A 21,347-nucleotide genomic window follows, 5' to 3' on the forward strand; every position below is an offset into this window, starting at 1 on the left:
AGTGGTAGACCTGTGATGCTTGCTACTAAATGACAGATTCAGAGCAATTTATCACATTTTCATGCTCAGCAAAAACATCTTGTAAGAAGTTAAAATAGTGGACAATATTTTGGGAATAAATACAAAAACCAGTCATATTGTAGCATCTCAAAAGAAATCTCAACTGTTGATATCCCAAATTTCCAAAAGACATTAAGAAATTCATTCTAAAATCTGGACATCATAGCAGGTCCAAAAATCAAGAATTTTGTCACGTGGTGTATTAAAGATCATGCAATTAGACAAAGCCTCCTTTTACAAGGCATACTAGAAATTATATTTGTCAGCCCTGGGAGGAAATACCAGTAATAAAAAGATGGAATGCTTCCTGAGTGAGGTGTCTAGAGCGGCCTTTTATGATAGTCATCTATCTTAGAAAAAGTGGCTATATGAGAGTTTATTGAAGTTTCATACATTTCAGTGGCATGTTGGAAGATTCTCAAAGCTTACAGGCAGAGAAATGACCTTGAGAGACATATAAGCCCACTGACATAAGGTCAAGCACTTGCCAGAGTCTCAGTGTCAGATTAAGCATGTAGGTTCCATGGACATTCTAATGGAAGCTAGAATAAATCAAAATTATTTTGTACACTTTAATTACAGTAGGACAGTTGAACAGATGCCATTTGCAGAGGCACATCTACACATTTGCAGAAGGCATGTTGGAGCCCCTCACCCAAGGAAGCTTCTCCAAATGACAAGAGGATCAGCCATTCCAAACAGACCTCCAGGAATCATTGTGCCAGCTGATAGAGACCCACTATTCCACTGCACACTGTGTGTGGGGTAGCATTGCTGGTGCCCAAATATTTCAAAGTGAGTGGCTGTGCATGGACTTACAACATATGGATTTTATTCGTTTTCTCGTTTTAAAAGAACAATGAAACAGAAACAAATCCTACCACCGGGTCACAGATAGAGTTTACCAAGTCATCAAAGTAATCCCTTACAATCATCATCAGGGCGTTGTGATTGCTTGATGGACGGTGTGGCCAGAGACCGGTCCTGTTCCTTGTTGTCTCCCTCCAGGTCCACTTCCGATGTTTGTGCCACACTACAGCTTTCTCCACCTTACCCTTTCTCAATGAGGTGGGTGCGCGATGATAGCTCAGTTCATCCAATTACAGTGCCAACTATTTCCTCTATACATGTATGTCAACACTCAAGGTATGACTTCATTAAATTCATTTTCAACCTAAAGTGAGTGGCTGATTTCAATTCCATAAAGACTATCCAGAATTGTTTACTTGTTAGGTCTGCATGACACTTAAATCTACTATCACTCTCTGCCTGTTAACCCTTTGGCAAGGAGGTGAGTTGAGCGCAGAGCAGAAAAAGATTCCCACTGATTTTGAGTTGGAGTCACTTCTACAGGTGGACGCTCTGAGTGACAAATGTCCCATGTGCATGCATAGGGAAAATGGCGCCCTTAGTGAGAAGATCCAATGAACTCTGCCCCTTGGCGGAACATCTGGCCAAGGGCTACCTAAAGTGAGATCACCAAGCATGTTCTCTGAAGACTGATTTTAGACCTAAAACTCGAGTCGGGTGTGAATAACCACTCATGGAAGGCCTCGATTTGGGACACCCAGTAGTATGCCCTCAGGTCTGGCTGCGAGATACCACCATTGTATACATTGCTCTGCAAGATTCTGAGGGAGACGTGTGGGGTGCCCCCATGCAAAGGAGGGTCCGGAACGCACATTCGACTCTATTAAAGAAATCCTCAGGCACTGGCCAGGGCATGTATTGATGAACAAACAAAAATTTGGGCAGGGGCATCTTGTAAAATAAAGCCACTCTGTCCATAATGAAGAGAGATAGCTGCCTCCAACGGCTAACATCTTTCCGAAAGACCTGGTAGACCACTTCTATGGTCCTGTAAAATAACTCTTGCTTAGAGGACCTATTATCTAATCCCGGGTAGCGGAAGCCCACTCTGATGGTCACCATCTGAGTTGGGATCACTATTTCTGCGATCCACATGCTCAGTTGGTATACTACCGATTTATTCCAGTTAATTTTGTATCCCGCTTATTTCTCAAAGTTATGAAACACTGACAGGATCACCAGAATAGAGACCACCAGATCAGGGAGATAGAATAATGTTTTGTCTGTACACAAGGAGACCTTCTCCGGCTTCCCGCGATCTCTGGAAGCTCACTATATCATCTCTGAGCCTCAGCCAGCAGGCTAGGGGCTCTAGGCACAAAGAAAACTGGAGCGGCGAGAGGGATCCTCTGAAAAGGTGCTATTCACCTTGACCCTTGCCACTGGGTTGTGATATTGGAGTCTCATCCATCAGAAAAACTTTGGGCCCACACCCAGCCTGACCAGGACTTGAAAGAGGTAAACCACTTCACGGTGTCAAACGCCTCTTCTGCGTCCAGGGACGAGATTGCCAGGGGAAGCATTGTGTCACATACGTGGTCCAACAAATAGTGGAGACAGCAGAGATTTTGCTGTGCAGCCCTGTGGGGTATGAACCCGATTTTATACCTGTGAACCAAATCTGGAATGACTTTTGTCAGTCTGGTCCCCAGCGCATTGGCAAGGATCTTTACCTCTGTGTACAGAAGGGAGATCCGTCTGTAAGAGTAACAATTGGTGTCCGGCATCCTGGCCAAGGGAAGCACTACAATCGCTGCTGTACATACGTCTGGAGGAGCTCCCCCTTCGCTAGGGCCCCCATGTTCATGTACAGAATGTGTGTGCCCACTATCAAGAAGGCTTTTTTTAATAGAAAATTCCACTGGGATACCATTGGGTCCCAGCGTCTTCCCCGGCTGCGTCAACCTGAGCACCTCCATCAGTTCCTCCAGGGTGTGGTCCTGATCTGGTTCTGAAGGTTGAGACAGTGGACCCAGATGCCCTGTCTAGAAAATGTGTATGAAAGAGGGATCCAAACATTTCAATGTGTTCCAGTGCCCTGTATTCAGGATGACCAAGGGAGTGTGGGCCTCATTTACAAGGCCATTGCGGCACAGGTACATAACTTTTTTTGACGCACCTGCGGCACAGTGTTTCTGCCCATATTTACAAGGTCACGTAAAGTCACCCTGTGTGACTTTTCATGGCCTTGTAATTATAGACCCTTTCATGCGCTACTCTGCTTGAAATGGGTGTTTCATGGGTGTTGCAGGGGGTGTTCCCACGCAACATCTATGGAACCTGACACATTCCAAGATTGATAAAGTTTTGCAAAGCTGAGAAGGTGTCACAATCCTACGCTCCCCCAGGGAAGCCATGAGGAGAAATACTTTTATTTCTACTCGTTTTTCCCTCTTTCTACGTGTCCTGCATTATGCAGCACGCATATAAAGAAGAATGCACCATCAATTAATGTTTTTTGTGCAGAAAGGTGCCCCTTCCTTCACAAAAACAATCATCCCTACAATGCAGGCACCCGTACAACAAGTCCCAAGGATGCCTTTGCTGGCGCATGGCAGCACTGGGGAAAGCACACAGCTGCGTCATATTGTTGTTAATACGATGCATCCCTGTGCTTTTAAAATGATGCAGCTCGACGCAGCGAAATAGCGTGCTGCATAATTTTTTTGTAAATTAGGCCCTGAGTGATTTACAGAGGACTCGAAGATCTGCTTTGTGACCAGGACTTGTGTTTTCCTGACAGCCATTCTCCCAGAGGCAAGAAGCCATCACCTGAATTATGCACTTTCTATTGGAGGGCTTCTGGGCACTTTCTAGTGCCCAGAAGCCTTCCTTCCTGTGAAGGGGGGTGTGAGAAGGTGGCCTGATATGCAGTGCTCACTATTCTAGTGAACACTATGTATCAGTCCAGCAACCCTTATTGATGATTGGTTGTAAGTCAACCTTATAGACCAGCTATCCTAGTAGCGTGGATACGAGCAGTCTAAGGCTAAAGACTCGAGAGGGCGCGTTAAGCCAGCTGTTTACCACACATATACCCCTTGAATACCAAGTGAAAGGACACCACACAAGTGTTATGAAAATAAACAGTTATTTATTTAAAGATCACAACAGCCCTGTACTCTTTATGAGGACAGGGTACTAAGCACAAACCAAAACTCTTACAAAAATACTTAAGTTAGCACAGTATATACAAATGCCCGAGGGGCACGGAAAACCATATACTCTGAAAGTGGAATGCGAAATTCCTAGCAGGTAAGTACAGTACTAATAGCTTTTGGAATCGCTAGGACTTGACTAGGGAATCGTTAGATTACTTCTAGGAGGCCTAGGGGACTCGGGTGCAGTGTGTGCACTCTCACGCGAGATGCGGACAAAAGTCTATGGTAGCTAGGAATTAGAAAGTTAGTGTTCTCGGGCGAACCCGACCTGGTAGGGAGAAAACGAAAGTAGATTCTGACCCTTGGATAGTGAGGCTATGCTGGGGCACCGAAATGCCGAAGTTACCTAGCCCAGGGGCTGCAGCTGCATAGGTCTGAAAAGACGTCGGGAATCCTCGTAGACGGACCAGGAGCCGGAAGAAAAGATGCTGGCCGGTGACCAGTGAAGAAAGTTCAGTTGGATCCAAGCCTGGATCTCGAAGATAGATGACACCTGAAAGCAGAGGGGACCAAGTTCGAGACTACTAGCCAGTAGTCAGGGGGCACCAGGAGGGCACCGGATGGTAGTCACCTCGACAAGGTGAGTGGGTGACGCTTGACTCGAAGATCTCACGGACCAGGAGGCGTTGTCGGCGACCAGGATGGAGGATCGAGCTGTCCCACGAAGATGGAAGCTGTCGGCGTCGCTGGACCCAGGATTGGGCAACAAAGCCTTGGCAAATTCAAGCCCACGCGGTGGACCTAAAATGGCGTCTGGAGTGGACCAGGAGGGTCCGGGGTGCCTCTCTTGAACAAGGAAGCAAGGGCCAGCCTGGAGCAACCAGACCAGCAGTCGTGAAGTCGTTGGGCGTCGTTCAGAAGGCCACAAGCCAGCCGGCTAGTAGCCAAACAACGCGGTGCACAGCAAACAGCAGAAGGGCCCCACGCAGATCGTGGAGATGCAGGGAGGCTGATCTTGGGTGCTGGAGCTGCGCAGGGTCGGGGCTTCTCGGACCCCAAAGCACTCACCAGTGGAGGACACGGTGGGCTTGCAGTAAAGATGTCGTGCAGTCTTGGCGATCGTCGGTCCCTCGAGGTCTCGTCGCACTCACGGTTCTCAGCTTGGCTGTAGAGGTGAGTAGAGGTCAGAGGTGCCAGGGAAGCCGGGTCTCGTCGAGCTGGGCCGTCGGATTCGTGATGAAGGACTTGCAGCAGACCGCAGTGTTCTTTAGGATGGTGCCCGCTTGATGCAGGGTGACTACTCCTTAGCCACAAGGGAGAATCTTGAAGAAGAAATCGTGAAGTCCTTTCGAAGAAAGTGGTATCTTGATTCCAAAGATGATCTAATTTGAACAGGGGGCCCGCTCCTATCTTTATACTAAAAAAGGGGGCTGACCCGGTGACTAGGTCCTGCCTATGGGTGGGACTAGGTGGGGGGTGGTTACACCCCTCAGCCATGCCGGACTTCCCCAGGCCAGGGGCTGGTGTGCCCCTGGAACTGGTTCAGACCGGCCTATGCGTAGTGAGCACCGGGGTGCCACTCAGCAGTCACCTTCCTGTAAAGCCCTGCCTACCCAGGATACACAAAACCATGTCTGGGACGGTGCTAGCACCGCCCCTGACAGGAAACCCTTTGTCCAGGCTCCCCTCGCTGGGAGGACTCCCAGCTGCAGGGGGTCAGACTCGTGTCTGTGGTGGCAGCATCCATTTTGTGGAGCTGAGGCTTCAGTTAACTTTAACCGGGGTTCACAGTTACATACATGTCGTGTCCCTCTAGAAGGGTGGAATGCTAACCCCGTCGCCAGAATTGGCGAGGGGTTAGTATTCCAATTCGTATGACACCTTACTCGACATGTCTTGATAAAGCAATACCAAAGATAGCATTTAACCGCGAGGATTATAATGCACTTAAGAGTATATGGTATGCGTTATCATGGAACAGCTATTAGGACTTGATTCCGCAAGCTGCAGACAGGCTCAGCTCATGCCAGAGCACCATCTCACACGATTCCAAGCACTCTGCCTTCAGGATTGTCAAGGCCTGCCATAGGAGTGACTGATAGGAATCTGTGTGTCCATTTTAGGGTTAGGTATAGGTATACTACACCTACAGCAAAGGGTGATTACACGACTTTGCCCCAGCTGTCATGCAGCCAGTTGTGTCAAATTTAAGAGGCCAGCCAGGGGTGGCATAATACATGCTGCAGCCCCTGGCAGCCCTGGGTACACCCATGCCCTGAGTTACAGGGTCTGATAGGGTGGCCCAGTACCAATTGGAAATGTACCTAGGGTACATGGAATCCATTTTAAAGAGAGAGCAGTAGGCCTGGGGTCCTGATTGGCAGGGTCCCAGGTCGACTATGTCCAAAACCAGCTAAAACACAGGGCAAAAAGTTGGGGGCAACCATAGTCAGGATGTACCTTCCTACACAACCCCCCCCCAAACGAAAGGAGATAAGGCTATCCTTGTCCAGGTAAGCCTCTATTACCTAAGTGGCCATATAAGGAAGTACCAGCTCTGGCTTGGTTTCCCCCTGTGTCATGGTCCACTAGGCAACCCCTCACCCTAAGGGTATCTGAGGGTCTCCACCATAGGGAATCTCTGTCTCTGGTGTGTCTTGGGAAAGCAAAAGGCTGAGGCTGGGATGGAGTACTGAAGTGAGGCTCCTCTACCTTTGGGCTCAACTTCCTCCAATCACCATCCATCATATGTGCCTTTCTTTCTTTAGCTGAGATGCACTGAGCTCTCAGGGTCAGCCTCTGGCTACCTAAAGCGGGAGGCTGAGTCCCTCTGTTTGGCTTACTGGAGGGACAGGTCAGGTCTGGGGTTTTTAGGCCCCATGTTTGGCTGTGCCCAACAGTGTCCAGCTGTGGGAGTTCCCTAACTACTTTTAAGGGGGATCCCTCAGGAGTCTGACTTATTTTCACTTGGCTAGGTTTACCAGCTTCAGTGATCCTAATCTGCTGATTAAGGGGTTCTTTTGGACAGGGGGCCCTTTGGGGTCCACCACTGGCCTCCCTGACCTCTTCAGCCCTGGGCTGACTGAGGCAGGGTAGAGAGGTGCAGGTTACCTGCTCCAGACTGGGTCCCACCTGGGAAGGGTCCACTGCCATCAGGGGCTCTGCCAGGCTAGGCCTGACTACCTCTGGGGCAGTTCCTTCAACAGGGGTAGAGTCAGTTCCCTGAGGAGGCTGGCTCTCACCTAGTGTCTGGGAGGGGGAAGACTCTTCTTCCTCCTCAATGCTCTCTGTTTGAGTGGAGTGATCCATTGTTTCAGGCTTCACAACCTCACTATCTGTTTGAGTAGAGGCTGAGACCATTTCAACCTTGCCAACCTTTTCAGGAGGGCACTCAGTTTGTGTTTGGGCTGTGACTGTCACAGCCCTCCTATCCTGCTCTGGAAAGTCTGTCTGAGCCTGGGCAGTGGCTACCACTGCCCTTCCAACCTTTTCAGGGAGGAATGGTGCTGGGACTGGGGCTGTAGCTATTACTGCCCCACTAACCTGTCTGGATAGGCCTATCATTCTGGAATGAGTTTCTTGTTCCACCTCAGCCCATGCTGAGAGTTCCAGGTCATTCCCCAGTAAGCAATCTACAGGTAGGTTATCTGTCACTGCCACTCTCATGGGCCCTGTGACATTACCCCAGCTGAGCTTGACTACTGCCATGGGATGCCTTCTCTTCATTCCATGAATGTCTGTCACCTGATAAGTAAAACCAGGGGTCAGTTGAGCAGAGGGGACCAGATGGTCACTCACCATGGTGAGGCTGGCCCCTGTGTCTCTGAATGCCTCAACTTTCTGACCATTCACTAAAACTTCTTGTCTATACTTGCCCAAAATGTGGGGTCCAGTAGTGAAGTTGGCAAACCCCATGCCAGTCTCACAGACAAGAGTGTGGTCAGGGAACCTGGCTAAGCCATAGTCCTCCTGTTGGCCCAGAGTAATGCCCACCACATTCTTGGGGGCACTCCCACCACCTGGGGGATTACCACTAGTGGTAACAGGAGGTTTAGGAGTATTACCTGGGGGTGTATTTCCCTTATTACCATTTTTAGGGCAACTGGCATCACTTTTGTAATGACCCACCTGTTTACAGGTATGGCAATAAGGTTTCTTCTGTTCTGAAGGAGTGTTCTGGGACCCACCACCCTTGTTGGAATTTTGGGGCCCTTGGGAAGTCTTCTCTGTGGATTTATCCCCACCCTTCTCTTGAGGCTTGGTTGATTCCTTTTTCTGGTCACCACCCTGATTTTTAGGCCTAACCCTGGTTCTGACCCATTTGTCTGCCCTCTTACCCAATTCCTGTGGAGAGGTCAACTCAGAGTCTACCAGGTGCTGATGTAATAGCTGGTTCTGACAATTATTTAAGATTTGCTCCCTCATAATTAGATTGTACAATCCTTTAAAATCAGTAACCTTACTACCCAGTAGCCAGCCTTCAAAAGCCTTAGTGGCACAATCAACAAAGTCAGTCCAATCTTGAGACTGAGTTTTCTGGGTGTCTCTGAACAGCATCCTGTATTGTTCAGTGGTTAAACCAAACCCATCAACCAGTGTATTCTTCAAGATTTGGTAATTGTTAGCATCCTCCACCCTTGTGGTGAGGAGCTTATCTCTACCTTTACCATCAAAGGAGAGCCACAAGATAGCTGCCCACTGACTTTGGGGAACACCCTGCACAGTGCAGGCTCTCTCTAAAGCAGTAATCCATTTGTGGATGTCATCCCCTTCTTTAAAGGGGGGCACTATCTTATTCAGGTGCTTTGTATCAAAACTCCTTTCCCTATTGCTAGGTTTATTGCTGCCACCAGTGGGAACTAGCCCACATAATTCTTGCTCTCTAGCAAGGGCAAGTCTCTCTTTGGCCAGGGCAAGTTCTTCCCTTTCAATCCTCAGTTTGACTGCCCTTTCTTCAGCTTCATACACTCTCCTTTTAGGGGAAGACATCCCTCTGTGAGAAGAGTTGAGAGAGCCATTGGTTCGAAAGGATCTGTTAGAGCCTCTTGATAGAGACCTAACTCGTCCATTCCCAATGTTAAGCTGACCTGAGAGTGGGCCCAGGGGTCCCCCAGTACCAAGCTCATGTCTGCTTAAGTTGGACCTGGTTAGTCTGCTGACTTCTACCTGTCCCTTATCTGCCTCATCCCCTGATAACTCATCCTCATCCTCAGCAACATCTGCCTCAAGGAGGGGATGGATATCAAAGGGACCCTGTAAGGAGGGCAAACTTCCATCTGGATTAGAAGGGTCTGGGTTACCAGCCCTACTGGCATCATAAGCCTCTAAGAGACCAATCAGAAAGGAAGTGGTGGGGTTAGACCCCTGTTTTAGTTTCCTGAGAGTACACACTTGTCTCATCTCATGGAAGCTAAGAGCAGTATATTTTGAAGGGATGACCTGTGGAGGGTCAACTGACACAAGGGGAGACTCAGTGTTTCCTCCTGTGACCGACATACTGCTTCTAGTGTGGTGTAAGTGATGCACCTACCTACACTATGTGTTACCTACTGGTCCCTTGCTAGAGTTGTAGCCAAGGTGTGCTAAGCCTTGAGGAGCTACAACAGCTGGTTCAGTAGAACTCAGAGTATTCTAAGCTTTAGTTATATGTACCTAATAGTACTTATGTGATCTTTCAACAAGATATTCTTAGGATACGTGTGGTAAAACAACAGCAAGCTCAAATCCCACCGCTGCTCACCAATGTGAGAAGGTGGCCTGATATGCAGTGCTCACTATTCTAGTGAACACTATGTATCAGTCCAGCAACCCTTATTGATGATTGGTTGTAAGTCAACCTTATAGACCAGCTATCCTAGTAGCGTGGATACGAGCAGTCTAAGGCTAAAGACTCGAGAGGGCGCGTTAAGCCAGCTGTTTACCACACATATACCCCTTGAATACCAAGTGAAAGGACACCACACAAGTGTTATGAAAATAAACAGTTATTTATTTAAAGATCACAACAGCCCTGTACTCTTTATGAGGACAGGGTACTAAGCACAAACCAAAACTCTTACAAAAATACTTAAGTTAGCACAGTATATACAAATGCCCGAGGGGCACGGAAAACCATATACTCTGAAAGTGGAATGCGAAATTCCTAGCAGGTAAGTACAGTACTAATAGCTTTTGGAATCGCTAGGACTTGACTAGGGAATCGTTAGATTATTTCTAGGAGGCCTAGGGGACTCGGGTGCAGTGTGTGCACTCTCACGCGAGATGCGGACAAAAGTCTATGGTAGCTAGGAATTAGAAAGTTAGTGTTCTCGGGCGAACCCGACCTGGTAGGGAGAAAACGAAAGTAGATTCTGACCCTTGGATAGTGAGGCTATGCTGGGGCACCGAAATGCCGAAGTTACCTAGCCCAGGGGCTGCAGCTGCATAGGTCTGAAAAGACGTCGGGAATCCTCGTAGACGGACCAGGAGCCGGAAGAAAAGATGCTGGCCGGTGACCAGTGAAGAAAGTTCAGTTGGATCCAAGCCTGGATCTCGAAGATAGATGACACCTGAAAGCAGAGGGGACCAAGTTCGAGACTACTAGCCAGTAGTCAGGGGGCACCAGGAGGGCACCGGATGGTAGTCACCTCGACAAGGTGAGTGGGTGACGCTTGACTCGAAGATCTCACGGACCAGGAGGCGTTGTCGGCGACCAGGATGGAGGATCGAGCTGTCCCACGAAGATGGAAGCTGTCGGCGTCGCTGGACCCAGGATTGGGCAACAAAGCCTTGGCAAATTCAAGCCCATGCGGTGGACCTAAAATGGCGTCTGGAGTGGACCAGGAGTGTCCGGGGTGCCTCTCTTGAACAAGGAAGCAAGGGCCAGCCTGGAGCAACCAGACCAGCAGTCGTGAAGTCGTTGGGCGTCGTTCAGAAGGCCACAAGCCAGCCGGCTAGTAGCCAAACAACGCGGTGCACAGCAAACAGCAGAAGGGCCCCACGCAGATCGTGGAGATGCAGGGAGGCTGATCTTGGGTGCTGGAGCTGCGCAGGGTCGGGGCTTCTCGGACCCCAAAGCACTCACCAGTGGAGGACACGGTGGGCTTGCAGTAAAGATGTCGTGCAGTCTTGGCGATCGTCGGTCCCTCGAGGTCTCGTCGCACTCACGGTTCTCAGCTTGGCTGTAGAGGTGAGTAGAGGTCAGAGGTGCCAGGGAAGCCGGGTCTCGTCGAGCTGGGCCGTCGGATTCGTGATGAAGGACTTGCAGCAGACAGCAGTGTTCTTTAGGATGGTGCCCGCTTGATGCAGGGTGACTACTCCTTAGCCACAAGGGAGAATCTTGAAGAAGAAATCGTGAAGTCCTTTCGAAGAAAGTGGTATCTTGATTCCAAAGATGATCTAATTTGAACAGGGGGCCCGCTCCTATCTTTATACTAAAAAAGGGGGCTGACCCGGTGACTAGGTCCTGCCTATGGGTGGGACTAGGTGGGGGGTGGTTACACCCCTCAGCCATGCCGGACTTCCCCAGGCCAGGGGCTGGTGTGCCCCTGGAACTGGTTCAGACCGGCCTATGCGTAGTGAGCACCGGGGTGCCACTCAGCAGTCACCTTCCTGTAAAGCCCTGCCTACCCAGGATACACAAAACCATGTCTGGGACGGTGCTAGCACCGCCCCTGACAGGAAACCCTTTGTCCAGGCTCCCCTCGCTGGGAGGACTCCCAGCTGCAGGGGGTCAGACTCGTGTCTGTGGTGGCAGCATCCATTTTGTGGAGCTGAGGCTTCAGTTAACTTTAACCGGGGTTCACAGTTACATACATGTCGTGTCCCTCTAGAAGGGTGGAATGCTAACCCCGTCGCCAGAATTGGCGAGGGGTTAGTATTCCAATTCGTATGACACCTTACTCGACATGTCTTGATAAAGCAATACCAAAGATAGCATTTAACCGCGAGGATTATAATGCACTTAAGAGTATATGGTATGCGTTATCATGGAACAGCTATTAGGACTTGATTCCGCAAGCTGCAGACAGGCTCAGCTCATGCCAGAGCACCATCTCACACGATTCCAAGCACTCTGCCTTCAGGATTGTCAAGGCCTGCCATAGGAGTGACTGATAGGAATCTGTGTGTCCATTTTAGGGTTAGGTATAGGTATACTACACCTACAGCAAAGGGTGATTACACGACTTTGCCCCAGCTGTCATGCAGCCAGTTGTGTCAAATTTAAGAGGCCAGCCAGGGGTGGCATAATACATGCTGCAGCCCCTGGCAGCCCTGGGTACACCCATGCCCTGAGTTACAGGGTCTGATAGGGTGGCCCAGTACCAATTGGAAATGTACCTAGGGTACATGGAATCCATTTTAAAGAGAGAGCAGTAGGCCTGGGGTCCTGATTGGCAGGGTCCCAGGTCGACTATGTCCAAAACCAGCTAAAACACAGGGCAAAAAGTTGGGGGCAACCATAGTCAGGATGTACCTTCCTACAGGGGGCAACAAGAATGTCTGGCCCTGCAGATAGAGGGACTATCCAGGATTAGAAGGCCAGCATATTCCTTGTGTGCCTTCAGCGATCGAAGCAAGTGTTGACTCAGGTTGAGAGGGCTTCCACTGCAATTCCTGTAGTGAGCTCCCTGAAGGAACTAACCAAAGAGTTGAATGTGGAAAGCGTGTATTTGTCTCAGTTTACAGAGCCATAGTGGGAGGGACCTCAGGGCACCAGTGGTAAACTCCCTCAACCACCATGGTTATGACTAGGGCTGGGCATAGTTTGCGAAGTAGCGCTACGCGAACTACGTGTAGCACTGCGCGAACTGCATAGTACCCTGTTCGCACTGTGCAAGATGCAGTTTTCAATGATTGCACAGTGCGGACAAGCATCCAGCACTGTGCAATCATTGAAAACGGCATCTTGCACAGTGCGAGCTGTAGTTTTCTGCCACTCGAGTGGATTTTTACTCGAGCGGACAGGTAGTTTCTCATCACGAGCGGTCACAAGCATACGCGACCACTCGCAATGAAAAACCTGACCTCCTCGTGTTGAGAATCTCGCCGGGAGGTTTATTTTCCATGCTCGCGTTTGGCCACTTGATGTTGCTGATCGGGAACGAGGAAAAAGTCTCGCCAGAATGTCATTTTGCTTGCTCGCGGTCGCCGACTTGACGTTGAGGACCACGAGCAAGCAAAAAATGACCGCTACGCGTGTTTACAATGTGCTACGTGAAGTTTGCTTTGTGCGAAGTAGCGCAAACTTCGCAAACTACGCGAGCGTACTGTAGTGCTTTGCTCAGGGTTAGTTATGACCAGTAGCCCTGGTCTATCCTGTGGCCCCCAAATTGGGTCTGATGGTACCTATACCACATGCAAGGAAACCCGAGGACACAGGTTTAGGGACCTAGTCAAAGGAATAGGCTCCTAATCAGTGTGATCAAGGATAGCCTTCAGGAAATTTCTTTCTTGAGTCCCCTCACTCACCAGGATTTCCACACAGTGACATGCTTCATCATTGGGGCCATCCCAGTTTTCTACGAACTGGGGCATGCTGCGACTTGCGAAAATACGCAGGAGAACCCAAAGTGGAAGACTATGTGTAGTGCACAGTGTAGTGGAGTGGGTGAAAGTGATTAAAATACCTTGCTAGTGGGCCTAAATACTTTATGATCGCTCCTAGCTTGGTATATCTAAAAGGGGATGTTACAAAGAGAAAACCTTACTGTAATGAGTAGGAGTTCAGTGTAAGATCAACATGTTTCGAGCCTACCCCTAACTCTTCATCAGGACCACACAGGGACCATCCCTGTGTTTGCCACTCCTATTAAACCTAAATAAGGAAATGAAATGTTAAATAAAGAAAACGCTGCGACTAATAAAGCATGCGCGGTTTATTCATACGATCACTATGTCACGTAGTATATATACTTTGTTTGAAGAGAGGTTACGCTTCATGGACTCGGGGGGGTGGGGGCGGTGTTTGCCTGTGAAAATATTTCTGAATAGCGAAAGCCGCATCTGGACACCTATTTGTCTCCCCGCTGGACCGCACCCTATACCACATGTTCAGTTATTTAGTTTCAATACCGTCTCGTACCAAGGTCAATTGTGATTTAAGCTATTATGGACTATTTGCCTATAGAGCATCAGCAGTCTGCCATGCTGGAAATGAGCTGCTGCGATCAGTTGCCATGACTTTGGTTGAAGAAGGGTCGAGATTTCTATTGCCTTCCTTCTAGAATCATCAATCAGCAGTTACTGTGTTATACTACATGTACATGCAACTGTGAACCATCAACGCTGCACACAACCAATCACAGCCCAGCATACCTTTATTTGCCAAAAACAAATTAATTCAAGCAACTGGTTTTGTGTCATGAAATGAACACATTTAATGAACAATCTCTTCATTTTTATATACATCTATAAAAAATTCAAATACAGTATGTTAAGATTGTATTTTTTTGTTTCTTTCTTTTTAATACTATGACGTACGGTATTAAATACTGAATTTGGAAGGAAGAATGTGTAATTAGAACCATTTTACAAAATATGATCGTAGAGGGAAGGGGGAAATTAAAGGAATATATGTTCATATAACTACATTTTTTGTTATGCATATTTATAATAAGACAAATAGTACACTGAAATAGAGACAGTCTCCCTGTATAAACAAAAGGAATTTGTTCCAAAGTGTTGTATTTGACAATCCTAGAAAAGGGGAGGCAGAGGGAGAACCGAAGAGAAAAAGACAATACGGATTTCTTTAGTAGTGTAATGGTGAGCTGAACCCACTAGGGACCAGACACCATTGTAGGATTATGGTACTTGTGATACGAATTCATTACTCTGCAAAATGCATGACTTCTAGGAATAACCTACTTCGATGTACTTATGTTTCTATTCCCACACAAGCGAAGTCCATTGCAAATCACATTGTATCAGCCAATCACGCCTCATGATACACATAGGTCTTGAGACATGTATGGAATTGTTACAAAAAAACAAAATAATTGACGTGTCATCACACAAAAACTTGTTGATCCAACCTAAGAGACGACAGTGCTTTAGAATAAGGCTCTCAGGTTTTCAGACATCCTAAAAAATAAACAGAGAAATAAAGCAGGCAGGCCACTCTCCAATCCCCAATCCAGAATGGTAAGTCTCCATCGCCTCAGTCCTGAACCACTTCCTCACTGTCGCCCTTTTATGACTTCACAGAAGTGTGTTACTCTTCAGTAGGTTTGGTTTCAGATGAGATCCACTGGGGACCCAACCATTCTTGCTTGCGATGGGGGGCAGGAGAGTGTGATGGCACAGGTGGGTACTCAGCAAGGCCACAGCACCGTGTGAGGAACAAGAGGACAGCGGGTAAGGTGGCTTCATATTTTACTACAATTAGACTTCTCTCCTTAAAAGTTGGCATCTGCAAGCCTTGCAAGATGGATTGATATGGTGTGGCACATAAAGGGTTAGCTCCAATGTAAAACAATGTTGAGAGAGCATTTAATCCGAAACTGTAATAGTGATATTGACATACAAACCAGTTAGTGCAGTGAAAGGGTTAAGGCTATGAGCTTTAACACAACTCACTAATTTCCCTGCAGTACTGCATAGGCCTGTCCCTCTGCGACGTTACTGTAAATTTGCGGGTGCAACTGGTCGAACACTCATCCTGTGCACTTCAGACAAAGAAAATGCATCTAAGACCTAGGTGGTCTGTTCTTTAGTGACAATTGGGGAAGATATTATAGGGTGGCGGTAATGAATGTCTAGTTGGGTCAGTAACATGTTGAGCTCATTCTGCTAATCCTCCAGAATTTCAAACTTTAAATATAAACTCCAGATTACATTACATTAATTACCACTTATGGGTTAGAGAGGAGAGAATGGTAAGCCGGTGAGAAGCATTTGAGGCCTTATACGGATAGACAACTCATCGCCTGATTCTCGTCTGAACGTGCGAGAAGGGATCTTTGTACATACTCGGCCCCCTGTCTGAATCGTCGTTCAAGAACAAAGATCTTTTTCCGATCCTTAAACATAAGAACATTTGAAAGATCTCCATTGACAATGATGGTCATGAGCAGGTCCATAATATAATTCACTCACTGTCAAAGAGTTTTTAAAGAGGGGCACCTCTTAAGGTACAGAAATATTGACAACTGCCTTATGAAGATGGAAAGTTAAGTATAAGCATTATATGTTTGGCCAAGTGACACTGGTTCCATACTGTAATCTTGTAATTATCTTCCCGAATATTGTCAGTAGGACATCTGAATGATATCACATTGGTCATGCGATAATTGTATTAGAGGGGGATTTGGGATGTTGTGCATACGCTGGATCCACTACACAAGTATGCCAAGATAATGGACCTATTAATTTTAACACCATTAGACTACTTCTGAGGCACTGAATTTAAGCAATAGCAGATGACATTCAAGAGTCATAGCAATACTCCTGGTTAAACTATATGGGCGACCGACTCGGTGTATGTTTACATCTCCATGAGCCTCTTTGTGGGAGTTCCAGACTCTATGTCCATCTTCTGCAGCACAACACTTCACTTCCAGACAGCACATTAGCATTACCACTCCTATGATGAGTACAAGCACAAGCAATAACATCTCCCAGTCTGCTCCCACAAGGAAGAGCTTTGGTTTCCATCCTTTCAGGCAGGAAAGGGGGACCCTGAGGCTCTGATGGTGCAGATGGCGTGTGAAGCGAGGTTCAACCTTTATGCGGATCATCTAGAAAGAAAATTAGGATGACGCTGGATCACAAGTCCATGCTGCAAAGCAACGGTTCGGACAACACAGATTTCTACAACCATAGGCATTTGGTCACAAATCTGCAGCACTGTAGTAATTCGTACCAACAGGGACCCATAGCATAAGACACAAGTAATGTTTGCATTTTTTTCTCTTTAAATTCCCGCCTCCCCCACGATCGAAAAATAAATCAAAACTATATAGTAATTTATTGGGTAACACCCCCTCCCCCCCACCCCTAAGACATTCGCCTTCACAGAAAAAGAGTCACATTCCATTTATGCCGTTGCTTTTTGTCGTGTAGAGCGAGTCGAAAGGCCGATATACAAAAAAAATACTTCTTGGAAAACATTCAGAAAGCACCGAGTGCACAAGTCAGTTCTCCGAGCAAAAAACATGGAAGAACAGAAATCATAAATTCTGTCTGGTCTCAGAACTGTAAAAAAAATGTAAAATGGCGCCACATGGAAGCTATGTATCCCTGCGGGATGATGAAGGACGTAGGGAGCAGCCTCCGCTGGCTCTAAGCAACTGAGCCCATCGCGTTCCCTTGTTGATGTTGGCGTGGATGGCGGCTTCCCAGTTCAGAGTTTTTTCTTGGTGGATTTGGGAGGACCAGCACTGTGGGTAAACAAGTAAGGCAGCGTCTTTGGCATGGCGGTATAGCTGTATGATCCTGTTTTGTGTCATCAGCTGGTGGAGGGCCTTGGTGAGAATCCTAGGCCTTCTTCAGGGCTTCCTGAAAAGACAGGCTGTTCCCTTGCCAATTCCTGTCTCCTCCATGCTGCGCAGTGTCACCTTTTTTGGCTTGCTTTTTCAATATCTAGTCCCTCCCTTTGGCAGAGAGTCTATTTTTGCGTATCTGTGTCGCATGTCAAATATTTTTTTCTGCACTTTGATTGATTTTTTGCAGACCACAGGGATGTCAAGGCTCCATGTTTTGGTGACTTTGTCCGTTTGTTCTTAGAAAAGAAATCACGGTAATAAAATGCAATAAACTCCTCCTTAACATGTGCAAAATAGGAACAGATGATGAAATGTGTTTTCACTTTGTTCTTCCACAGGAATGCAAAGAAGGAATCTGTACAGGAGATATAAGAGGTGCAGAGAAGAACATAAGCTTCACAAAGTAGACCCAGGCAGACAAAAAACATAACCTATTGCCTCGTCTGAGGTAGTAGGCGTTATATAAATACAATTACAATTTCAGAAAGGTGTAAATTATAACATAAGTGTGTACATTTTTCGTAACATGTCAGGGCAGAGAATTCTGCTCATTAAAAGACAGGACAGGACTCATGGCGGAGTTTCGCCATGATTAGGAGTCTCCGCAGTCGTAAATTTACTATTAGTAAAATTAAACTTGTAGTCTGATTACCTAAAGAATAGTGAATTTACACAAAAGTGTAAGTTTGCCTTTGTAAATCACACTCCCAGAAACTATGAAAACTGGTTATATTGCTTAAATTAATGTAACATCTGTGACTTTCAGTAGATGTAGAAAGAGACTTGTAGAGTCATTACAGAGTTTCTCTCCAATTCAGTGTCACTGTTGACCATTAATGACTGCAAATACTGGGCAACGGCGATAATATCTTCTCAGTACGCCTCTCTAATTCAGAGAGGGTTTGTGCATATACTGAAATCTCCCTGTAGCTAATGTTGTCCTGCCCTGTGTATTTTCTCGTTGAAATATCTTTGTTTTCTTACTGTATCCTTCAGCCGTCATGTTGTGCTTTTTGCCACTATTTTCACTTAAATCTTTAAAATTCCATATCTCTAGTTCTACTCTTACCCACCAGAGCTCACCTACAAGTGGTAAAACAGCTTCCCTGACTATCATGGGCAATCCCGGGATGGACATCGGTAATAGCCAGATAATATGTACAGTTTCGATATTTTTCACAATGAAACCTAAGATCAACTAGTATACCAAATGTATTAATTAGCTAAATAGTTTTTGGGAAAACTACTGCCAGGTTCTTGAGCTAAATAAGCACATTATCAGTCTACTGTGATGTGACCTGTGGAACCCCACAAAAATCAGTTCTATAAAGGTAGTCTGTGCCTAGAAATGCAAGCCAACAATTTTGATGCAGGAGAAATTACCAAGGTGACAGAAGGCAACTCCAATGCATCCATCTATATCTCTGTTGGCCCATACTCCACCCAACTGGACTCAACTCACACGGATGGAGAGGCATATAGCAATCCAAAGCATTTGAGAATCGACTTGCGTAAACTGGAGTTAGTTACGGCTGGTATCAAATACTTCAACGTTGGCATAATGAAAGCCTTTTGTCTCTCCAGCTGATGACATCCACATCCAACAAAAGAAATGACATGCTGTGATTGGACACTGCCATTCAAAATAGCCTGCCTGGTCAGGGTGTATAGGTATACTCTGCAACACAGCCAGTCAGGAGCAGGAACAAACTCCAAGTTCTTGGTATCTAAACTGATGAGTGACATGTGGGTAAAAGAACCACAGTTTTCTGGATATTTGTCTACATTGGGCAGTAACACTCTTCACAGCTCCCACACAAACCCATCTAGATAGGCATGCTCATGGACAGAAAACCCCACCTCAACAGAAATACAAAGGCCAGCAACGCTGAGCCAGAAGGACCAAGAACCAGAGGACCAAGACAAGGATAATCAGGAGATGGAGGACTAGAGTCAATGGAAACAGAGCAGGAAGACCAGAGCAAGGTAAACTAGGAGGACCAGGGTCAGGTGGAAAGGTGGGAGCTGGGCCAGGAGGAACAGAACAAGAAGGACTAGAATAGGACCAAGACACAGAGGAGGACCAAAACCAAAAGGGGCAGGCCAAGAAGTGGGAGAGGAAAAGGACTAAGAAGAGCAGGAGAACTGGGACATGGACTACAACGAAAAGAAGACCACTTCAGGACAAGGAGGAGGCACACTAGAAGGAGGAGAAGGCTCAGGAGTAAGTTGAAGATCCAGATCAGAGACGACCAGGAGGAATACCATGGAGTAGACCCAGAGGCTGGGAAGAAGGGCTTTGATCAGGATAAGGAAGACCAGGAGAGGGAGGGCCAAGGCCAACCTAAAGGAACAGCGGATCAGAAGCAGGAGAAAGAAAACCAGGGCGACCCCATCCAGATAGGCACGGTCACACACAGCCATGCCCACTCAACAGAAAGAACCATTTGTACACACATACACACTCAGCTTTGCAGATACATCTAGCGACAAAAAGACATACCTAAAAAAGACACATTCAGCTGTACACATCAAATCACATGTAAACACACACCCAGACACATAGACAAACACATAGACACTCTCTTACACTGACACGGTCATTTGTAAAGATACACTCAACCGTGAAAATACACTCACCTATACAAACACACTCACCACAGACTTACTAATTTGTACAAACAAACTCACTTGTACAGATGCACTCGGGCAAACTGATGCACTGGTCTGCACCCTACAAATCAAAGACCAGCCTAGCTGTGATACTTACTAAATAAACAAGATGCTAACAGATCCCAGTAACAAGGCGGTCACCCAAGAGACTGCCACTGCACTGTCTCCAACTACTGACTCCGTCTCACAGATCTTGGTGGTTGGCGGCTGTAGATATACCGTGGTGATAGTTGTCGTTGTGGTAGTGGTGGTGGTTGACGTTTCTGAGGTGGAAAAATAGAAAAAACTATATTAGTCAAAAAACGAAATCAGTTTCTTCTTTATTCTGCCCATTTTATAAGGTTTGGTTTCATGGCAAAGGTAGAGAGTTCATAACAAGGTTGATTGTACACAATGCAACCCTGGGAAGAATACATCTTTAGCAGCACTCTAATGCAGAATGGGTGCCCTAGATGATGGAAAAGAAATGCACTTTGTAGCAATTTACATAGTATGCAGTGCACGCTGTGTAAGGGTTTCACTTTTAGCAATATAAAGGGAGAATACAGCAAATATCTGAGCAGATGGACAGTGTGCAAGGTATGCTGGGAAAAAATGCATACATAATACATGGGGTTTTGTAATCCCTTTTTAAATGAAAGTCAATAAAAAAAAATTTATTGGCGACTTGTGATGCACTCAGAACTCGACTTTTATCAGGTCAAAGGGCATTATTGAAGCAGTTGTTCAAAGCAACAAATGGAACATTGCTTTTCTTCTCCTCTATTTTAGTAGCTTACAAAGACAAGTAGAGAGAATATGTTTATTTTTTTGCACCCCTTAAAGAAAACCTAGAATCTTTCTGCATGTTAGGAGCTACTGCAGCTCTTTTTAAACTGACTTGTATTGAACTGTTTATAATATTTGTTTGACACAAATATCTAACAGGTTTTTGATGTGTTTAATTTTACACCAGAGGTTTTGTTTGTATTATTCATGTTTGCAAACATGGTTGCTATTTCATATGAAGGAGCTACACACAATGGTATTACGTGGCTCATGGGAAAGGTGATAGTGTGTCCATGTATTATACAGGATAAGGTACCCCAGGGTGCACATTATAAGGATATTGCAAATTACCTCTGTGTCCCATAACCATCGTCCTAGTTCCTCCACAGGGTAATGAAACTCCTTGGTG

The 21,347-nt window shown here is 46.6% G+C and overlaps 1 protein-coding gene across 2 annotated transcripts in view; it reads right to left on the bottom strand.

The window, feature by feature from the left end:
- Positions 1–14,364: 14,364 nt before the first annotated feature.
- The window catches only part of CNTFR (ciliary neurotrophic factor receptor), an 857,892-nt gene continuing 850,909 nt past the window's right edge, over positions 14,365–21,347 (bottom strand). Inside the window, exons 10-11 of one of the 2 annotated variants that reach the window (XM_086960266.1) lie at positions 20,268–20,433; positions 14,365–17,852 (exon numbers count right to left, since the gene is read on the bottom strand). In XM_086960266.1, coding sequence (XP_086816392.1) covers position 17,852; positions 20,268–20,433 — 167 coding nt within the window. In that variant the 3' untranslated portion in view covers positions 14,365–17,851. Of the gene's footprint in view, positions 17,853–20,266; positions 20,434–21,347 lie in introns of those variants that run through there. The other variant, XM_086960267.1, reaches the window with a different exon arrangement.

The sequence above is a fragment of the Lissotriton vulgaris genome, chromosome 3_1 (assembly GCF_964263255.1).
Source record: "Lissotriton vulgaris chromosome 3_1, aLisVul1.2, whole genome shotgun sequence".
Lineage (NCBI taxonomy): Eukaryota > Metazoa > Chordata > Amphibia > Caudata > Salamandridae > Lissotriton > Lissotriton vulgaris.